The 23027-nt window shown below is 35.3% G+C and overlaps 2 protein-coding genes and 1 long non-coding RNA gene across 3 annotated transcripts; 1 reads left to right on the forward strand and 2 right to left on the reverse strand.

Moving 5' to 3' along the window:
* Positions 1–3823: 3823 nt before the first annotated feature.
* On the reverse strand, positions 3824–5064 carry LOC138910348 (uncharacterized). Its single transcript, XM_070201578.1, has 2 exons — positions 4809–5064; positions 3824–4656 (listed from the first exon to the last, which is right to left on the reverse strand). The coding sequence occupies exons 1-2, from the start codon at positions 5062–5064 to the stop codon at positions 3824–3826; spliced, it is 1089 nt and encodes a 362-aa protein (XP_070057679.1).
* A 426-nt stretch (positions 5065–5490) lies between these two features.
* Positions 5491–7658, reverse strand: LOC138910349 (uncharacterized). Its single transcript, XM_070201579.1, has 3 exons — positions 6768–7658; positions 6588–6640; positions 5491–6412 (listed from the first exon to the last, which is right to left on the reverse strand). The coding sequence occupies exons 1-3, from the start codon at positions 7656–7658 to the stop codon at positions 5491–5493; spliced, it is 1866 nt and encodes a 621-aa protein (XP_070057680.1).
* A 6408-nt stretch (positions 7659–14066) lies between these two features.
* LOC104112764 (uncharacterized) lies at positions 14067–15712 on the forward strand. The gene is made up of 5 exons (XR_001972582.3): positions 14067–14551; positions 14615–14893; positions 14972–15088; positions 15166–15277; positions 15401–15712. It is a non-coding gene; the product is annotated as an uncharacterized lncRNA (long non-coding RNA).
* Positions 15713–23027: the final 7315 nt, after the last annotated feature.

The raw sequence follows: 23027 nt of genomic DNA on the forward strand, positions 1-23027 counted from the left end.
AAAGCACGATGGTTGGACTCGTTGTTGAATGGGCTTTCGAATTTTGTAACTTTTATTGGATTTTGAGACGTAGGCCCGGAGGCCGACTTTTGAGTTGACTTTTTGACTTTTGATTAAGAACTTAGTATTTTCTTATGGAATTGATTCCTCTAGATCGTGTTTATTGTATCGAATTGTTTGTGGCTAGATTAGAGGCATTCGGAGGCCGATTCGCGAGGCAAGGGCTTATTGGAGTAGAGATTTGCACGGTTTGAGATAAGTAACACTTCTAAACTTGGTTTTAAGGGTATGAAATCCTGAATTACGCGTTATGTGATTGGTATTGAGGTGACACACATGCTAGGTGACAGGTGTATGGGTATGCACCGTAAAAATTGTGACTTGGTCGATTTCGTGGAATTGTATAGTTGAATAATCTTGTTGTTATCCGTATATTCTCCATGTGTTTTAGAAATTGAGCGACGAGTCATGTTAGAAATTATACATAGGCTACATATTGGTACTGTTGGGATCCACAGAGGTCGTGTTTCATGTTGAATTATTTTCTTTATTTGTAATTATGTACTCAGTCACAACGATTATTTTCATATTATATCTCAGTCTCTGTTGCCATTTATTGATATGTCATATCATCATTGTTTGGGTTGATTATCATGATTCGTGTGAGCCCAAGAGACTGGAGAGATTGATGACTTAGTGAGGCTGAGGGCCTGATTGCGAGGATATTTATGGGATCGGACTGCATACCGAAATATGTTTTATTGATTCATGCCATGATTGGCTTTTTATAGCGCTTGGGATGGATTGCCCCTCCGGAGTTTGCATACCCACAGTGAGTGCAGGTGTCTACTGAGTGCGATGTGAGTGTCGAGCGATTGGGAGGATTGAGTGACTGTGAGGATGGAGTTACTGTGAGGACTGGGTGATTGTGAGGAATGAGTGACCGTGAGGATGGAGTGAATGGGAGGACTGAGTGATTGATACTCTGAGAGTATGTATATGATTTCATCACTGTTTTGCACTCCAGTTGGCATGCGTAACTGACATGTAGATATCGAGATGCATCATCTCTTATCTCCATTGTATTTGGCATATCCTATCTGTTTGGGATTTATCTGTTAAATTTGGAAGCCTTTCTGTATCGTATTTCTATAATTGAACTGTACCATGTGAAGCTCGTCACTACTTACAACCCAATAGTTAGACTTGTTACTTACTGAGTTGGTTGTATTCACGCGACACCCTGCACTTCGTGTGCAGATTCAGGTATTTTCGGACACGGTGGTTGCTGATTCTCAGAGTTGTTCAGTCATTTGGAGATTTTCGAGGTAGCTGCTCTGGCGTCCGCAGACCTTGACTCTCCTCTCCTATCCCTCAGTTTTATTTATTCAGTTTCTGCTTTCTTAGACAGAGTATTAGACTTTATATTTATATAGATGCTCATGAACTCAGTGACACCCTGATTTTGGAAAACTTCTTTATCGAGTTGTGACAGTTTTTATCAGTTTTTATGAGATTTTTACTTATTTAAACATGTTTTAGTATATTAAAAATTTGAAAGTGTTGAAAATATCTAAGTAGTCGGCTAGCCTAGTACCATGATAGGCGTCATCACGAAAGGTTGAGTTTTGGGTCGTGACATATTTTTAGATAAATTTTCAACTATTTCACTATGCATTCACCCTTAAGGGTATCCAGTGTGGCGGAGGAGTACAAATCCATAAATGTATATCGTAAAATAAAATTGTAACTCTGCATAAAGAGTTCAAGGCGAGCTAAAATTTGGAGAGAAAAAAATCAAAATTTTGATAAAAGAAGTAAACCTTTTTCTTGCAAAACTATCAAACAAGCACAGTACTTCATAGCATAAAAACAAGTTGAGATGAAATATTTCTAACCTTGTTTCTTTCCAAATGGAAAAAATAACTCTTTTGTTATTATTTTGAATAAAAGGAAATATTGCAAAAGGCACAACAATGGAACTCTCGGAGGAAAAATACTATTGCTTTCACATTCTTATATGGAAAAATTATATGTTGTAGCTAATTTATACACTGTATTATCATTCGTATCTTTACTTTTAGAAAATTACTATTAGAAAATTACTATACGTAGTTATATCTGAATTTTACAGCAAATTCAATTATAATACTGAAATAAGAGATTAATTGTTTTGAATTGAACACTAACAACACAAGTTCTGGTAACTCAGTTGGTTAGAGTACACGTTTAGTAAGCGGGAGGTCTTGCACTACTAGAAAATGCTAAATTCCGATTGAATAATTCTGACTGAAAAAAGAGGTCGGAAATTTGTGATTGTTTCAGTGGAAAATAAACAAAAAATTTATTTAGTTTTTTCTCAATTTATTTTGACCGTGTACCGACTATTTTGGTCGCTAATTTTGGCGCAAAACTGAGGGAATTAAATTTCCGACCGATTTCGTCGGTCAATAAAAGTCAAAATTCCGGAGTTTGATTAGATTTAGATTTTTTACTGAATTGGTCGGAAAAAATTAAAATAAAAAATAATTTTTTTAAATATTCCAACCGAAATGGTCGAAAAAGTTAGCGAGTTCCAAAGCCTGGCTTGTCAGTGCTTTTACCAACCAAATCGGTCGAAAATCTTATTAAATAATATAATAATTTTATAGTTCCGACCGAATTGGTCGAAAAACAATTTTAAAAACCCCATGTCCGCTAGTCTGTTCTTTTCTCTTCTTTTTCCTCCTTCTCACTCCCACTTCCCACCTCCTCCCCATTGCACCATTAGAGCTTCTCCACACTTCCACCATCTCCCATATCCAAGGTATAGCTCTTTCCCCCTCTCTTCTTCTTCTCTCTACCATTCATTGTCCCGTCAGAACAGTCTTGGTCGAACCCAAACTTATCTTTATTGTATCGGCATAATTCTCCATCTCCACAAGCTTTGAGTTGTAGGCCACCGCCATCTTCATCTTGTAAAGTTGTAGTTTTCCTCATAGCAAGGTTAGTTTGAATTTTTGTGGAATTTTTCTATGGCTTAATTGCTAAGAAAATTATTCATATTGTTAGAAATTAGTTAGTAAATTATTAAATTATTGTTGTAGATTAGTCAAATTGTTTTTGCATAATTGTGATTGTAGATGACAAATATTTGAATTCCTTTTACTTTATATTAAACAATTATGCTCTTTAAATTAAATGTCTTAATTTTTATATGCTATTTGAATTTTTTAATTTTTATTTTTTGAAATAGTTTAAATATTTGTTAACTATAACTATTTCATTTTATAAGCTTTTCATTAATAACCAAAAGTATTATGTACAAATCAGCCAGACTTTATAACACAATCTGCTTCTCTCATCTCTTCTATCCGTATTCTCCTCAACACTAAGCGCCTTTGCTATCAATATCTATTGCTTACCTGGGAAATCTATATTTTTGAAGTATTAACCTAGTAGTACTATTGGCTCGAACATGACAAGTATATGCAATCTCTCTAGCCATTGATTCACATGTATTATCTTTATGAGCAAATATCTTGTTGTTCCTTTCTATCCAAACTGCATACACATATTTTGTAAACACCATCTTCACTAGCTTTGCTTTCTCAGTTTTTCCTTTTGTGTTCTGCTCAATCCATTATTGCATCTGCTTCTATGTGCTCATATTCACCCAAGTGATTTGCAGCCGCTGTATTAGCTTCTTCCAAACTTGTCTTCCAACTGCACATTCCGCAAACAAATAATCCCTGATTTCAGCTACCTCTTTATACATGACACGGTTATTTTTAACTTGAATTCCCCAGCTTTCCAGTCTTGTAGTAGTTAGTAGCCTATCTTATTATTGTAGCCACGTTATAAAAACTGCTTTTGGTCTTGCTTCATTGCCGCACATGATGTTTTTCCATGTAACTTTAGGCAACTCCCCAACCATGTTCAAATATATGCTTCTGATCATGCTTTTGTTCTTCAAGTATTCTAGTTGTACATATCTCAAGTTATCTCTTGCTTTAAGTATTTTCTTGACCATCCAACTAGCTTGTTGGGGGATAGTCATACTCTCCAAAGTCTGTGATTTTATATAGTACTCATGAATCCACTTAATCCACAAAGTATCTTTCTTAGTCTTCAAATCCCAACAAATCGTTATCATTGCTGCTTTGTTCCACAATTTAAGATTTGTGAGATTTAATCCCTCTGCTGACTTTGGCATACACATCTTACTCCAAGCTACTAGTGACTTTATGGTAATTACATTTGTTCCTGACCATATAAAGCTTCTGCAGTATCCCTCTATGGCTTTCATCACCTTAGCAGGTATGATAAACAGTTGTGCCCAATAAGATTGAATACCAAACAACACAGATTTAACCAGTTGTACTCTGCCTGCATATGATAGCTTCTTGGCTATCCATGATGATATTCTTGCTGTAATTTTGGTGATTAAAGGCTGCCATTCTACCAATTTCAGTTTTCTAGTAGCCAGATGGATTCCTAGATACCTGAATGGTAATTCACCTTGCCTATATCCAATTGCTTGTTGGATTTCCTGCTTGCTTTCTTCTGAAACCCCACCATAATAGATAGCACTCTTGGATTGATTAGCCTGTAACCCAAAAACACTTGTAAATATACCAAACTTTTCATATAAAAGCCCCACTGATATTTTTTCACCTTTAGCAAACATGAGAAGATCATCTCCAAAGCACAGATGTGTGATGTTTAGCTTGGAACAGTTTGGATGATACTTAAACTGCCTCTCTTCCTTTAAGGTGCTGAGGCTTCTGCTCAAATACTCCATAACAATAGCAAATAGTAAGGGAGACATTGAATCTCCTTGACAAAGTCCTCTGCAGCATCAAAGGGTGGTGTTGACCCTCCATTTATAACTATAGAGTAATTAACAGTAGTAACACACTCCATCACCCATCTGATAAATTTTTGAGGGAAACTCAATTCTGTCAGCATTTGTTCCAAAAATCTCCAATCCACTGTATCATATGCCTTCTGAATATCAACCTTAATCATACATCTAGGAGATATATGTTTTCTTGTATAGGTCTTCACCAACTCATGAGCCATAATCACACTATCTGCTACTTTCCTTCCTGGGATAAATCCTGATTGAGTTTCAGTGATAATAGATGCTATCACCTTCTAAATTCTGCATGCAAGGACCTTTGCTATGATCTTGTATAGAACAGTGCAACAGAAAATTAGCCTATACTCCTTGATTGTAGTAGGATTGGCTACCTTTGGTATCAGGGTGACTGCTGTACAGTTAATTCCTTTATACATTTTGACTATCGTAAAGAAATCTTGCACAGCTTCAATGATTTCACTTTTAATGACTGGCCAAGCTCTTTTATAGAATACAACATTATATCCATCCACACCCGGAGTTGATCTCATAAGTGACTTATAAAACTTTATTATCTCTAATTTGATATCTCTTGCTTCTGTTAATCTGCCTCCCTCTTGATATTCTAGCTCTAGTATTTGTTTCTTCTATTTTCTATCTTTGATAACAGCTGAAAAGTAGCTTGTATTGGCATCTCCAAGTTTGATCCACCTTGCCATGGCTTTTTGTTGCAATGCACTTTCTTCTATCATAGACCACTTCTCAAGCTGACAGATAATCTTCTTTTCTTCCATTGCTAACTCATCTAAGTATTGGTGCCTTAACTTGAGTTGTATTTCTTGGAGATCCTCTCTTGCTTGAATAATTCGTGTTGCTACACCCTTGAATTCAATTTCATTTAATCTTTCCAGCTTCTCCCTTAATTCTTTCTGTTTAATCCAGATATTTCTCATCGTGTGTGAGTGATATCTCTGTTTCCAGTTATCCTCCACTAGGTGAAGAAAATTCTCATGAGTTGCCCATACATCGAAAAACTTGAATGTTGTTCTGATCCTTGGCTCCCTCACATTAGTAGTTATCATCATAGAACAGTCATCTGATATATGTGGCAGTTTATACTCATTAAGCAAGTGGCCATATTTTACCATCCATTCAGCATTTCCAAAAGCTCTGTCTATTCTGCTCCATATTCTGTCACCCCCTTGTTGCTTATTTTTCCAAGTATAATAATCTCCTTTCCATGTCAATTCATTCAGCATCAATTGTTGAATACATTCTGTAAAATCCTTTATCTCATAGCTAGTGACTGTTGCTCCTTTCAATCTATCTTGTGGACTTGAGATAGAGTTGAAATCCCCCAAAATGATCCATGGTTTAGTTATTGTTTGAGATAAACTGTTCAATTGTTGCCATAAATCTCTCCTCTGCTCCACTGTATTGTATCCATACACTATTGTCATTTCATACTCAATTTGTTGATTCCTACTCACCACTGAACAGTGAATAATCTGTGCTGCCTTCTTCACAACTTCAATCTTGTAAGCATTAGTATCCCAGATCAACCAAATCCTGCCATTATGTGCATAGCTGTAATTATTTTTAAATTCCTAACCTGGGACAATTTTATTATAAATTGCTTGAGCTCTATGTTCCTTCATCCTTGTCTCCACTAATTCTTCTACTTTAATTTTATTTTTTTTGAGATACTTAGCTAATTCTTTCTGCTTATATCTCTTATTTATACCCCTCATGTTCCATACTAACCAAATCATTATTGATGACATATAAATCCTCTACCTATATCAGTAGGTAGGAGTTTTGTCATCACATCATCTTCACACTGCAGGATCTCAAATTCATTTCTCACTGGAATGGCTGCTTCAATCAGTTGATTCACAGGTCGACCATTAATTTTTTTTTATGCCTTCCCTTTTAATAAATGCTTCTCTTTAGAGTGTGGGCTCAATTCCTCTATATCCACTTTCTCTATTGGCTGCTGAGCTTTTTGATTGCCTGCATCATATTGATTTCCCTTCTTCTCACCATTAGCTTCAGTTGTATCTCTTTTAACTTCCTTTGGCACCCAGGTTTGCACCACATTCTTAGGACCTTGCTTACTATTTTGAAAGTTATTGTTTCTTTGTTCCTCATTCTTCACATCATTCATTTTCTGCTTTGTACAATTATGTCCTATCATTAAACATTCTTCACAATAATCTAGCTTCCATTCAAATATAGCTGATTGTTGAAATATTTTCCCTGATGGATCCAGTACAGTTACTTCATCTGGTAATGGCTTGGTGACATTGACCTCTATAAGCATCCTGGCAAATGATATTCTGGTTTGCTTTGCTGTGCATTCGTCCGCATACTTTGGCACTCCAATCGCACTAGCTATCCTACTTAATGAATCTCGGCTCCAGCAATTCATAGGTACGCTAGGAAATTTAACCCACAAAAGCAGCTCTGTAAGGAACTCAGCATTAAAATCAAACTCCGGGCACCATTGCTTCAAGATCATAGGTTTGTTGTTTATGCTATATGGGCCTGCATAATGTACTTCATTCAAATCAGCCATCGACTGGAATTTAACAATATAATACCCTTCTTCATGATAATATACTTCAGGTTCAGCTACCATATTCCAATTTTGAGCCATATATCGTTTCATATAGTTATATCCTGGTGTTTTACCTATCACATAAACTACTAAAGCATCCTTCCACTTATTAGCTTCCCTGTTTGTTTTTTTCTTATCGAGCTTGACTAGTAGACTTCCATCAATCAACTCTGGTGATATGTAATCAAGTGGCATACCATTAGTTGCTGCTCGATTGCGATTGAATAGCCCAGACCAAGTGTTATCTCGAGTTTGGCCCTTTGATGTCTGCTCAGGTTTCCACAGATCTGGTTGTTTGAGTTATGTTGGTTGTTGTTCTTCAGTATTTCCCATCAATTGAAGTTGTAGAGGCTCACTTATGTTCAAATTCCTAGCTCCGGTGGTCATTTTGCTTGCCGAAATTAACAGGGACAAAGGTGAAAATTGGGTTGCTAATGATGTAATCACTCACTGTTCACTTTCATTTTCTAGGATTTCAGCTATCACCCTAGCACTGACTGAGCTTCCCACTGTTACAATTGCTTGTTTCTTCGGTTTTCCTCGCCCTCTAGCCATGGCCGCCGCCGTCGGCGAAGGTTTACTTAACTTGCGCTAATCGCCCTAGTCTAGAGGAAAAAAAAATAAAGCCCGTAGGTAAACTTATGAAATGTGATGTAGCTAGTATGATTTTAACAATAGTGAAGTAAATGATTGTAAAATTAAAGTTGATTAAATATAAGAAATCATTAGTTTGAAATTGAATTAAGTTTATAGTTGCCTTTTAGTTTACTAATAAATTTGGATAAGTGCAAAACCCCTTTTTAGATTACTAAATAAGATAGATAAATATCATATTATACTAAAATATATTATAAAACTATTTAGATAAGTAACCTTTGAAAAATATTATTAAATTTATTAGTTAGTGTAAATAACATAAATATATTTCACCTTCTAATTCTCTTATATGTTTAGATAGAATTTGGGCATCGTAGATGGATGTATGATAGGAATCATCAGAATCGTACGGGGTGGTTCAGCCTCAACCTCCACTACTATAAATTTTATGCCAATGCCTAATTTGTCACTTTTGAGTCCTCATTTCCCTGCTAGTCAGCATAATGGCTCACCATTAATTCCATCCCATGGTGGGCATGATGGTTCATCTTTTGTGCCACCATCATCATCCATGTCACGACTCAAAATCCCACCACAGGCGTCGTGATGGCACCTAGTCTTTAAGACTAGGTAAGCCAATTTCAATTACCTTTTGAAGCCATTTTTTTAAAACTAACAGCAGAAATAATTACAATATACAACCTCCCAAGACTAGCAGTACTGAGTCACGAACTCTAACTGAATACATGAAATGATCACGAGAATCAAATATACAATACTGTTTGATTAAAAATTAAGAGTACAATGAAATGAAAAGACTCCAAGGGACAGTGACGACCAAGCAACTCTACCTTGAATCCTTACAATCCCACTTTAACTCTCCTCAAGTCCGATATCTTCAATACCTGGCTCTGCACAAAAATGTGCAAAAGTGTAGTATGAGTACACTACAGTCAGTACCTAGTAAGTATCAAGACTAACCTCAATGGAGTAGAGACGAGGTTCAGTCAAGACACTCACTAGTCTAATAACCTGTGCTATATAATATACAAAATACTAGGAAACAGATAGTAAATAAAGGCAGGATAAAATAACTAGTGGCATGCACAGCAAGACAACAAGAATACCATAAATATCACTCAACAATTAATAAATACATGTACGCCCAATTAATTCAATTTTTCAAATAAATATCCTTCACATATAATTCTTTCAAATAACTCTCTTTTAAATGTAGTTTTCTCAAATAATTATTTTTCAAATATAATTCTTTCAATAAATCTTTTCAAATATAATTTCCTCAAATAAATATCTTTCAAATACAATTCTTTCATATAATTCTTTTTGAATAAAAATCCTTCCAAATAAATATTTTTGAATATAATCCTTTCAATTAAAAAGTCACCAAGTGACACCTCATTTCATAATCATAAAAAAAAAAATACGGGTCTCGGCCCATTTTCATAATTTTCATAAACAAGAGTCTCAGCCGATTTTTATTTTTTCACGGCACCTCGTGCCCATAATTAAATGATATCACAACTGCACAGACAATTCATATGCAAATTATCATTATCATTTCATCCCAGTACCTCGTGCCCATATTTCATATCACAACTGCACGGACTATTCACGTGCCAAATATCCTTATTATTTACTCACGGCACCTCGTGCCCACATTTCAATTTATAATCCGCCTGGCAATAGCCACAGGCTCTCAATTTCAACATAAATCAGATTGTTATCAATTTACCAATAACAAGATAAATTGCACAAGGTATAAAAATAAACACAAGAAAATCACAACATCACATGAAAATCATCAACACCACAACCCCACATCATCACATATCATTCTTGACAATAGCCACCCATATTGATCCTATTGCCGCCCTTATCACTCCTATAGCCACCCTTATCGCTTCGCCCAGACAATATCAATAGCCACAATTATCGCTCCTATTGCCACCCTTATCGCTCCTATATCCACCCTTATTGCCACCCTTATCGCTCCTATAGCCATCCTTATTGCTCCTATTGCCACCCTTATCGCTCATATAGCCACCCTTATCGCTCTGCCCAGATAATATTCTAACAAACACAACAACAGTGAAATGCCACCCTTATACCCACATAATATCAACGGTGAAATACCACCCTTATCTCCCCAAAATAATAACTCACACAACACAATAATTTACACGAGAAATTAACACGGTAACATAATAAAATCAATTCATATCACAATTTGCCCAATGGCCACAACCAAATTCCAAAGATATAAAAAAATCAATTAATTTCACAACAAATAGCCCGAGGCTCCACACAATGTATATAACACCCAAAAATAATCAATAGAGATAGAAATTACTCAGTATAAAGAAAAACCTTCATTAATGCAAATTTAGATAATTATATTAACTCTTATTCTTAAGCTCGCTTAAATTACTTATTTGCATAAGAAAATTCATATTGGAATTAATTTCCAAGAAATATGAAACCAACAATGCTCACAAAATTTCATAAATATTTCAAGTAACAATCACATCAAATTATCATATAAAAACAAATTCAACAATAAGGATTTAGGCATGGCAAACAGATGATTTAATAATTTTCTACAATACACAATAATACCTAAGACTTTAATTCAATGAATTTTGCATGTATAAGCCCGAGTACGTACTCGTCACCTCGCGTACACGGCTTTTCACATTTCACAAATGGCACATAAGACTCAATGCCTAAGGGGTAATTCCCCCACTCGAGGTTAAACAAGACACTTACCTTTCTTAAGTTAGGTCGATATTCAAAAATAGCCTTCTTGCTTGAATTGACCTCCGTACAGCTCAAATCTATCCAAATTAATTGTATAACTCCATTAAAATTCGTCGGAAACAATTCTGAATAATAATACGTCGACTTAAAAATTTATTCCAAAAAATCAACAAAAGTAAACGCGGGGCCCGCCCCTCGGAACCTGATATAATTTTCATGAAATCCGAATATCAATTCTGATACGAGTTCAACCATACCAATTTTATCGAATTCCAAAAACAACTCGACCTCCAAATCTTAAATATTTGTTTTTGGAAGATTTCGTAAAAATCTTGATTTCTTCCATTTAAATTCGAATTAAATGATGAATATAACCATGGATTTATGAAATATAATTAGTTTTGGATATAGGATACTTACCCAGGTCGAAATCGTGAAGAACTCCTCCAAAATCCCCCCAAAACCGAGCTCCAAAAATCCAATCGAAAATGGCGAAATGACCATTTTTGGTCCTTAAGTTTCTGTCCAGTTTTCGCTTCTGCGGACAGACTTTGCGCTTCTGCGAGGTCACTTTTGTGAGCCAAAATGCACTACTGCGAAGCCCAACAGTTCACTTCCCAACAGTGTTCGCTTCTGCGGAAGAAAATGCGCTTCTGCTATGTCGCTTCTGCGACAAAATGACCGCTTCTGCGAAATAATGCCAAGCTGCCTCATTCTGCTTCTGCGTTCCAGCAATCGCTTCTGCGATCACGCAGGTGCGCAAAATGCGTCGCACCTACGATCTCTGTCCAGTACCCCTTCCCATTCGCTTCTGCGATGAAATCCTCGCTTCTGCGATCAAACATCCGCAGAAGCGAAACAAACAGCTGCTGCCCAGAAACAACAGAAATTCCCAGCAGCTATCTCATCTAAAATCAACTCCGTTAACCTTTCGAAATCCGCCCGAGGCCCTCGGTACTTTAACCAAATATACCAACATGTCCTAAAATACAATGAGAACTTAGTCGAAGCTTCAAACCACGTCAAACAATGCCGAAATCCCGAATCGCGCATCGAATCGAATTATAAGTTTTCAAATCTTCCAACTTCTATATTTTGCGCCGAAACATATCAAATCAATCCAGAATGACTTCAAATTTTGCACACAAGTCATAATTGACTTAGTAGAGCTATTCCCATTTCCGGAATCAAAATCCGGCCTTGTTATCAAAAATTTACTCTTCGGTCGGACTTTTTCAAAATCTTATATTTTCCAACTTTCACCAAAATGTGTCGAATTGTCCTACGGACTTCCAAATCCAAATCCGAACATGCGTCATCCGAAATCATCATACGAAGCTATTTCCATCCTCGAAATTCTATTCCGGAGTCGTATGCTCAAAGGTCAACTCTTTCCATTTAAGCTTCAAATTAAGGATTGTTCTTTTAATTTAATTTCGAATATTGAGTAAATCAAACTCGACCACACCCGCGGGTCATAATACTTATTGCGAAGCTGCTCGAGACCTTAAGTCACTAAACGGGGCGTAAATTCTTAAAATAATTAGTCGGGTCGTTACATTCTCCACCTCTTAAACAAACGTTCGTCCTCGAACGTTCTAAGAATTATTCTGAGGTTACCAAATTGATGATTTTACTTTTACACATATACTCACGGTTGATTCCACGCTACCGCATTTGAGATAAGCCTTACAACATCATCTCTTTTGAGTTTATTTTTTTTTATCCATATTTGTAAACTTTAACATCAATTTCTTACACTCCAAATATTTCAAAAGGTCTGATTTTCACAACAACGCACGGTATTAGTCTCAACTGGCTATAGCAACTCGTGCCTACGCACACATCAATTTTTTTGATAGTGTTGAAGTACTTCAAAACTTTCTCTGGGGTGCTACATTCTTCCACGCTTAGGATCATTCGCCCTCAAACACATAACATATTTATCTCTTCCTTTGCAAATCCCAATCCTCCAAATTTTACTAACTCCCAAATTTTTCAGAAATTTCGGCAGAGTCTCCCCTGTAATTGGGCCTATCCACCCGCCAGAGTAACACCAAAAATAACTCCTAACAACACATCCACAGCTCAACAAAATACCACAAGGTATATATCAATAATACCAATATCGGCATCACAAGCATTTCATTACCATAATGATATCAGGACATGAAGCACATCATATGTATGCTCATCACCACATCTCTGGTCTTAAAAGTTGTTCATAATTAATTTCAGCATCATCAATTAATCTCATATTAACCACCACCTCATTTCGAATTTTTACAATACTGACAACGGAATGTGAGGCATGAAGACCTCATGATTACTTACTCGGATTAATGAGTCACATTTAACGCCACCTGGGCACTCACCTCATAGGCTAAAACTCAATGTTTATAGCACGAAAATGGCTAAATATGAATAGAAAATATACAAGAATTATCAAAATGACCGCTTCTACGAAACAATGCCAAGCTGCCTTATTCCGCTTCTGCGATCACGCAGGTGCGCAAAATGCGTCGCACCTGCGACCTTTGTCCAGTACCCCTTCCCATTCGCTTCTGCGATGAAATCCTCGCTTCTGCGATCAAACATCCGCAGAAGTGAAACAAACAGTTGTTGCCCAGAAACAACAGAAATTTCTAGCAGCTATCTCATCCAAAAATCAACTCCGTTAACCTTCCAAAATCCACTCGAGGCCCTCGGTACTTTAACCAAATATACAAACATGTCTTAAAATACAATACAAACTTAGTCGAGGCTTCAAACCACGTCAAACAACGCCGAAATTCTGAATCGTGCATCGAATCGAATTATAAATTTTCAAATCTTTCAACTTCTATATTTTGCGCCGAAACGTATCAAATCAATCTGGAATGACTTCAAATTTTTCACACAAGTCATAATTGACTTAATGGAGCTATTTCCACTTCCGGAATCGAAATTCGACCTTGTTATCAAAAATTTACCTTTCGATCGGACTTTTTCAAAATCTTATATTTTCCAACTTTCGCCAAAATGTGTCGAATTGTCTTACAGACTTCCAAATCCAAATCCGAACATGCGCCTAAGTCCGAAATCATCATACGAAGCTATTGCCATCCCAAAAAATTCTATTCCGGAGTCGTATGCTCAAAAGTCAACTCCCCGGTCAACTCTTTCCATTTAAGTTTCAAATTAAGGATTGTTCTTTTAATTTAATTCCGAATCTTCAGTAAATCAAACTCGACTACACCCGCGGGTCATAATACTTATTATGAAGTTTTTCGAGACCTTAAGTCACTGAACGAGGCATAAATTCTTAAAACAACAAATCGGGTTGTTACAATCCACTCCATCATCATCTACTTCTAGTATTTCTAGATTTGATATTGGAGGATCTCAGGCGGCTGCATCCCCATCTACTAGTGTTGCTTCAGTTGCTCCTTCACGGAGACATTATGCTAGTGGGATTGTAGAGTACAATCATATACATCGATTAATTATCGTACCCCATGGGGATGAGTAAGTAATTCTTTAATTTCTAATTATTTGAATAAAGATCTATATATATTTAACGAATGTTTATTTTACATATAATGTAGGTTTTTCCATCCTTTCAGGCCACACATATGGATGTGGAAGCTATGAAGTCATTTTTTCATGAGCCGTAAAATTCCTGGAGAGTGATTCCATACCAAATTAGATTGAATATGTGGTTTCAATTTAAGGTACGAATAAATATAATTTATATAATATTTATTATGTTCGTCTAACATTTATTTTAATTGCAGACTAAATGTGTATGGCAGCCTCAGCATAAAAATCTGGTGAATAAAAATTTCGAGAAGAGAGCTTAGAACAGGATTAAAGATACTCACTCTATTGCTCGAAAAGGTGGGAGCAGGCCTTTGTGATTGCGTGAAGATATCTGGAATCAACTATTTGCAAAGTCGAATACCGAAGAATGGAAGCAGAGGGGTGAAAAGGCGAAGAAAAACAGAGTCTCCAGTAAGGGTGGCTCGTTGCACACCGGAGGTTCAATCAGTTTTGCGGCCCATCGATTAAGATTGGTAAGTTATTTATAAAATTTTACTTAGCTTTAATTATATGAGATCCAAGTAATAAACTCATATTTTTTATTTTGAAAGGAAAAGGCACATGGGGAAAATGTGTCTCATGCTACTATTTTTTAGGAGACACATAAGAAGAAGGAGGAGGATGGTACAAAAGAAACATGGGTTGAACTGCGTGCATCGGAGACGTTTGTAAAATTCTAACAATACTACCTTTATTCTTGGTTAAGATTAATTCGTTTATATAATGTTTGTCAACAATATTTCAGGAATGGTATCACAGAAGAATGGAGGAGTGGCAACAAACTAAACCCGATTCTCAGCCGACGCCCGAAGATATGACTTCGATATGGACACAGGCAGCTCGTGGAGTAAATAAAGGTGTAAAATATTTTAGTAATTTTTTAGACATGACTTCGTTTTAATATTATTTTGTACAAGTTGTATGTTTCTTCTCTTGCTCATTTAAATATATTTTTTATTTTCTCATAAAAATAAATAAAGGTAGAGTCTATGGACTTGGAGTGAAGTCGCCGTCCAGTCATCCAGCCGCATGTTTTAGTGGTGCTTCTGCTTCACCCGAAGAAATTGAGAAAATGCGGACACAAATCAATGAATTGTCTCAACAATGGGATAATTCTCAACAAACAATAAATATGATGCGGACATTCATGAAAACCATGAAAAGCAACCTAGAATAGAAGAATCTAACAATGAGGAGACTGAAACCAGTAATGATCGGTAGTAATTTTGAATGTAATATGAGTTTAGACTTTATTAGTTTCGACTTGGTTGGGTTTACACTTGGATTATGTGTTTTAGACATGAATATCATTTGGTTGAAGTTTTTATACTTTAATGTGTTATGATAGATGTGTTTAGACTTGTTCGAAAGTATTATATAGATTGGTAGTTTGATATTTGATGGTTTGTGTTCAATTGTTTGAGCAATTGTGACACATATTACGTTGAATGATTAGTTTTGAATTGCAGATGGTGTAGCTTAAAATGCAGCAAAATTCTACTGATAAAATTCAGAATTTCCGACTGATTTCTGACTACTTTGGTCGGAAAACTTAACTGGAAATTTTCATATTTACGACTGAAGTAGTCGGAAAAATTAATTATTTTTTAATTTAATTTTAATTGTTTTCAACCGATTTGGTCGGAAATTTTGAATTAAATTTAAATTAATTATTAAAATTACCAACCAAAACGGTCGGAACTGTCAAGAATAAGTAATAATTTATTTAAATGTGTGACTGTTCTGGTCGTAAAATTACCGACCGTTGCGGTCGCAAAAGACAAATTTAGCCGGTCTCCCAGATTTTTCCTTTTTGCGACTGTTTTGGTCGCAAATTGCCGACCGTTTTGATCGAAAAAATTTTGTGACCTCCTATATTCATTTCCGTCGGAAATAAGTGATTTTCGACCGATTTTCGACCGACTTAATGGTCGAAAATTTGACATCTTCTAGTAGTGTTGAGTTTGACTCTCAATGGAAGCATTCGGTTTGTTAATTTTTCTGTATTTCGCCTTGGTTATACTAATTGTGAAATACAATCGATATAGGTTGTGTATATACAGGTTATATTTGGTGCGCGAACGAATAGTAATTAATCAAACTATGGTTACATATATAGCACTTTACGGAAATTCCTCAATTATTATCATAGTTCTTAATTGTTCAAGTGACATTAAATGAAAAACGAAACTGAAGATTAATTAGAAGAATTTAATGCTTAGAATTTAATTTTGCAAGTAACGGGTTCATGGGAAAAAACGGATGAAACATCTGCTATAAAAACATTCAGAAACATACTTCTTTAATCCCCCTTATTCATATAGTGACTATAATTCATTTGAGCGAAGCAAAAATGACTACATCACAAATCTTTGTCCTTCTGACTTGCATGGTCTTCACCTTTGCATCACTAGGTGGGTATTTACTTTTAATTGAATTAGCAAAAGTTAGTATTAAATTTATAATATGAAAGCTCCTTTATTTTTCTAATCAATGAAAGTAATTAATCATGTCTGTAAACATTTTAATTTCTACCTAATTAATGACGATAGTTCTCATCATGTTCTTTAATTAAATTTATATTGTCAATCATTTTAATGCTTATGATCATTCATTAAAATTCATTACTCAATGGATTGTTTAAAACTTTTTTTATTATTTTTTAAAAAGGCAGTTAGAGGTGTTAGTGGTTTTCTTGTAACTTCTTGAAAAATACATTTGTGAATAAATTGAAAAATATGAAGTAAACAAAAGAATCATGTTTTTGTTAATGAATCATCAAATCTTAATTAAAATATTTTAACTCATGCAGAGTTGACAGCTGGGCAATGTTGGCTTTTTGTTCACGAAAATTGGGGATCCTGTACAAGTGACGATGATTGTCAGGTTCAGTGTAACAAATATCATGATCGTGCAGCTTATGTTAAAGGTCAATGTGAAGCTCAAATGAGTGTATGTAGTTGTCAAGCATGTTCGTACTAACAGTATAATAATTTATTATACTGTTAATATATAAGTTAACCGGTTAGTTACATTTATTATTACTTTATTTTCGATGTTATTGTATTTGGAATGCTTATTATAAAAATTACATGTTATCATAAGTAGACTTAACGTAATGGTGAAATAATTAAAGAGAAAATTTAGAATAAAATGTGATTTTTGTCGTCTTTCAGAAACCTTACAATATCAAGGAAGGTTTTATTTTCATACAAAAAAATTTATTCACTAAACAAGTTGACGTCATGTGTAATAAAACCTTATATCGCAACATTCAACGACCACAATTTAGATCTCAATTTGCTACGACAAATTTGCAATAAAAGGCAGAAGAAGAAAGATGAGAGAAATTCATTTGTAGCCACGTGGTGAAAACTAATGAGAATTGGTAGTCACAAATTAGGTATACAATTCATTGCCCAAAAATAATTATAAGAACTAGCAAGTGAAACCTAGAAAACCAACGAGACTCTTGCTCCTCAATGCAACCATAATAGCTGCTAGCCCAACCTCTAGCCTAACATTCTTTTAAAATTAATGTTAGTAGCTAAAAAATTTAAAATCTCGCCAGATCACTCCCCAAAATCCTTCATATCTAGTGAAATCACGGTAAAAATGTGATGACCCAAAGTGTCATTATTAAATTTAATAAATAATTTTGTGTTCTAAGACCTCGAAAAATACTAATTATCATTCCTCGACTTGCATGCGCAGTCCGTATAATTTTCCTGAAAGTTTTTGTGTGAAAAATAGATTAAAATGTGAAATAAAGCTTTAAAACTCAACTGAGTTGACTTTGGTTAACATTTTGAGCAAACGGACTGGAATCAGTATTTTGATAATTTCGGCAGGTCCGTATCGTGATTTGGGACTTGGGCGTATGCTTGGAATCGAATTCTGAGGTCCCTAACCCGAGACTTCAGGCTTCTGGTGGGGTCTTCTTCGTGTTCGCGAAGGTACTCTCTCGAACGCGAAGAGTAAATTGGACTGGAACATTTTGTGCTTCGCGTTCGCGACAGAGGAAATGCGTTCGCGAAGGGTCGAGGTTCAAAGCTTCGCGTTCACGATTGAAGCCTCGCGTTCGGGAAGAGTAAATGACCGGAGAGAAATTTGCCTTCGCGTTCGCGAAGGCCAAGCCAAGCAAACTTCGCGTTCGCGAGGCAGCTCTCGTGTTCGCGAAGGGTAAAATTGGACAGCACAAATTTGTGCTTCGCGAACGCTAGGCACTGACCGCGTTCGCGAAGGGTAAAAATTCGAGAAACAGAACTTAAGTTCTGGAAAATAGGATTCGTCCCATTTTCAACCATTGTCCATATTTGAGCTCGGGTAAGGCGATTCTTGGGCGATTTTCACGGAAAAACATTGGGGTAAGTGTGCCTTATCCTATAATGATTATATTTCAAGATTCCATGCTCATTTATATCATGAATACGTGAAATATTGGGAGAAAAATCAGATTTTTATAAAATCTTCCAAAAATAAAAATTTAAGATTTGAAAGTCCATTTGACATCGGAATTTGATAATTTTTGTACGGTTGGACTCGTCTCATAATGGGCGTTCGGATTTCGTAAGTTTTTCTGAGATTCAAGACGTGGGTCCCACTGTCAATTTTTAAAGTAAATTTCGGATTTTATCCGGAAAATTAGTAAATTCATATGGAATTAATTCCTATAATTTGTATTGAGTATATTGAATTGTTTGTGAATAGATTTGACGCTTTTGGAGACAAATTCAAAAGTAAAAGTTGTGGTCGAGTAATTGAATGGAAATTGCAAAGCGAGGTAAGTGTCGTGGTTAACCTTGACTTGAGGGAAAAGAACCTTGTCCATATTTGAGCTCGGGTAAGGCGATTCTTGGGCGATTTTCACGGGAAAACATTGGGGTAAGTATGCCTTATCCTATAATGATTATATTTCAAGATTCCATGCTCATTTTTATCATGAATACGTGAAATATTGGGAGAAAAATCAGATTTTTATAAAATCTTCCAAAAATAAAAATTTAAGATTTGAAAGTCCATTTGACATCGGAATTTGATAATTTTTGTACGGTTGGACTCGTCTCATAATGGGCGTTCGGATTTCGTAAGTTTTTCTGAGATTCAAGACGTGGGTCCCACTGTCAATTTTTAAAGTAAATTTCGGATTTTATCCGGAAAATTAGTAAATTCATATGGAATTAATTCCTATAATTTATATTGAGTATATTGAATTGTTTGTGAATAGATTTGACGCTTTTGGAGACAAATTCAAAAGTAAAAGTTGTGGTCGAGTAATTGAATGGAAATTGCAAAGCGAGATAAGTGTCGTGGTTAACCTTGACTTGAGGGAATAGAACCTTGTCCATATTTGAGCTCGGGTAAGGCGATTCTTGGGCGATTTTCACGGGAAAACATTGGGGTAAGTGTGCCTTATCCTATAATGATTATATTTCAAGATTCCATGCTCATTTATATCATGAATACGTGAAATATTGGGAGAAAAATCAGATTTTTATAAAATCTTCCAAAAATAAAAATTTAAGATTTGAAAGTCCATTTGACATCGGAATTTGATAATTTTTGTACGGTTGGACTCGTCTCATAATGGGCGTTCGGATTTCGTAAGTTTTTCTGAGATTCAAGACGTGGGTTCCACTGTCAATTTTTAAAGTAAATTTCGGATTTTATCCGAAAAATTAATAAATTCATATGGAATTAATTCCTATAATTTGTATTGAGTATATTGAATTGTTTGTGAATAGATTTGACGCTTTTGGAGACAAATTCAAATGTAAAAGTTGTGGTCGAGTAATTGAATGGAAATTGCAAAGCGAGGTAAGTGTCGTAGTTAACCTTAACTTGAGGGAATAGAACCTTGTCCATATTTGAGCTCGGGTAAGGCGATTCTTGGGCGATTTTCACGGAAAAACATTGGGGTAAGTGTGCCTTATCCTATAATGATTATATTTCAAGATTCCATGCTCATTTATATCATGAATACGTAAAATATTGGGAGAAAAATCAGATTTTTATAAAATCTTCCAAAAATAAAAATTTAAGATTTGAAAGTCCATTTGACATTGGAATTTGATAATTTTTGTACGGTTGGACTCGTCTCATAATGGGCGTTCGGATTTCGTAAGTTTTTCTGAGATTCAAGACGTGGGTCCCACTGTCAATTTTTAAAGTAAATTTCGGATTTTATCCGGAAAATTAATAAATTCATATGGAATTAATTCCTATAATTTGTATTGAGTATATTGAATTGTTTGTGAATAGATTTGACGCTTTTGGAGACAAATTCAAATGTAAAAGTTGTGGTCGAGTAATTGAATGGAAATTGCAAAGCGAGGTAAGTGTCGTGGTTAACCTTGACTTGAGGGAATAGAACCTTGTCCATATTTGAGCTCAGGTAAGGCGATTCTTGGGCGATTTTCACGGAAAAATATTGGGGTAAGTGTGCCTTATCCTATAATGATTATATTTCAAGATTCCATGCTCATTTATATCATGAATACGTGAAATATTGGGAGAAAAATCAGATTTTTATAAAATCTTCCAAAAATAAAAATTTAAGATTTGAAAGTCCATTTGACATCGGAATTTGATAATTTTTGTACGGTTGGACTCGTCTCATAATGGGCGTTCGGATTTCTTAAGTTTTTCTGAGATTCAAGATGTGGGTCCCACTGTCAATTTTTAAAGTAAATTTCAGATTTTATCCGGAAAATTAGTAAATTCATATGGAATTAATTCCTATAATTTGTATTGAGTATATTGAATTGTTTGTGAATAGATTTGACGCTTTTGGAGACAAATTCAAAAGTAAAAGTTGTGGTCGAGTAATTGAATGAAAATTGCAAAGCGAGGTAAGTGTCGTGGTTAACCTTGACTTGAGGGAATAGAACCCCTGAATTATTTGCTATGTGAATTTCATGTGTAACGATGTATAGGCAAGGTGATGAGTGCCTATACTTTGTCAAATTAATTATTTGCATAATTATTTAAAATTCATAAATTATTTTAAGATACGAATTAATTATTATAATAATTATTTTTCTCTTTTTCTTTGTCAACTATTAATTCTTGAATTCCTGCAATAATTGTTACATGCTTATTTGATTTATATGTCATAATTACTACTTGACATTTAGCATATTAAATATTAAACTGTCTATTTTCTCCCTGACTTCCATAATAAATTGTTATTTGTCATTGTTTGTTTCATAATTATTGTATGCTTGTTATCTTATAATTTCATATTAATTGTTGCATTTATTGGGGAAATTTCTTTTATAAGAATTGGTAAATGAATATATTGGAGGAGCGGGTTGCACGCCGCAACAGAATTGATTGAATTGAATATATTGGAGGAACGGGTTGCACGCCGCAACAGACTTATTAAAAGTCTATATTGGGAGATCGGGTTGTAAGCCGCAACAGACTTGTTTAAAAGTCCATATTGGGGGATCGGGTTGCTCGCCGCAACAGACTTATTTAAAAGTCTATATATACTTGATAACAATAAATATATGGGAGGATTGAAAATGAATATGTTGTGGGAGCGGGTTGCACGCTGCAACGGAAATTGATTGAAACAATAATTGGTTATGACTGCTGAGTTGGCTTCAACTGTTAGAAATGAGTTACCTGATTTAATTCTATTATTGTGGTTATTATTATTATTGTGTACAGGTTAATGTAAGTGATCTGCCTTAGCCTCGTCACTACTTCGTCGAGGGTAGGCTCGATACTTACCAGTACATGGGATCGGTTTTACTAATACTACACTCTGTACTTGTTGTGCAGATTTCGGAGTTGGTCCCTGCGGTGTACCATAGACTTACTCGGATTTCAGCTACCAGAGGAGACTTGAGGTATAACTGCACGGCGTCCGCAGTTCTGAAGTCCCCGTCTACTTTACTTTAGCTGTGTGTTTATTTTCAGACAACTTTATTTTATTCAAACCTTTATTTGTATTATTCTTGTCACGACCCAAAATCCAACTAGTCGTGATGGCACCTAATCCAAGCCGTTAGGTAAGCCAATTATCAACTATCCAATTCCAATAAAATTAATAAGGCAATTAATTAAAAGAAAATACATAAAACCAATACATTTCCCCAAGAACTGGTAGTACAAATCATGAGCTTCTAAGAATAGACTTTACAAAACTGGTATGAAATAATACATCATTTGTTCAAAATGTACATGAACAGATTGTTATAAATCTAAGGCTGCCATGAACAAGAGGCAGCTACAACCGGAGCGCGGGTACATCTTCAGATCCAGCTCCCAACAAACACAGCAACATCAGCAGGCAACATCTGCACGTAAGGTGCAGAAGTGTAGTATGAGTACAATCGACACCATGTACTCAATAAGTAACAAACCTAACCTTAGGTTGAAAGTAGTGACGAGTTTGTACCAAGGTCGGGTCCCAACTTCAATAACCAACAATAGTTCATAACAACTTAAACAAGTAATACCAGAAGTAACTCAACAATCAAATTCTCAAGCCTTTCAAGTACATCAATGAAAACCCAAATCGTTTACCGGAGTTGCCAAAAATATGAATAAATTTGAATACAATAATTTTCCCAAAATCCTTTCAATAATAAACAA

Source organism: Nicotiana tomentosiformis, chromosome 4 (genome assembly GCF_000390325.3).
Source record: "Nicotiana tomentosiformis chromosome 4, ASM39032v3, whole genome shotgun sequence".
Taxonomy (NCBI): domain Eukaryota; kingdom Viridiplantae; phylum Streptophyta; class Magnoliopsida; order Solanales; family Solanaceae; genus Nicotiana; species Nicotiana tomentosiformis.

What these genes read in the sequence shown, in the direction of transcription:
- LOC138910348 (XM_070201578.1), bottom strand. Translation starts at nt 5,064, where the DNA reads ATGGCTCATGAGTTGGTGAAGACCTATACAAGAAAACATATATCTCCT. An exon ending in CTTTGTCAAGGAGATTCAAT is followed by an intron (nt 4,657 to 4,808) that starts GTCTCCCTTACT and finishes TGTTTGCTAAAG; the next exon opens with GTGAAAAAATATCAGTGGGG.
- LOC138910349 (XM_070201579.1), bottom strand. Translation starts at nt 7,658, where the DNA reads ATGCCACTTGATTACATATCACCAGAGTTGATTGATGGAAGTCTACTA. An exon ending in AGCATTTATTAAAAGGGAAG is followed by an intron (nt 6,641 to 6,767) that starts GCATAAAAAAAA and finishes CTACTGATATAG; the next exon opens with GTAGAGGATTTATATGTCAT. An exon ending in GTTAGTATGGAACATGAGGG is followed by an intron (nt 6,413 to 6,587) that starts GTATAAATAAGA and finishes ACATAATGGCAG; the next exon opens with GATTTGGTTGATCTGGGATA.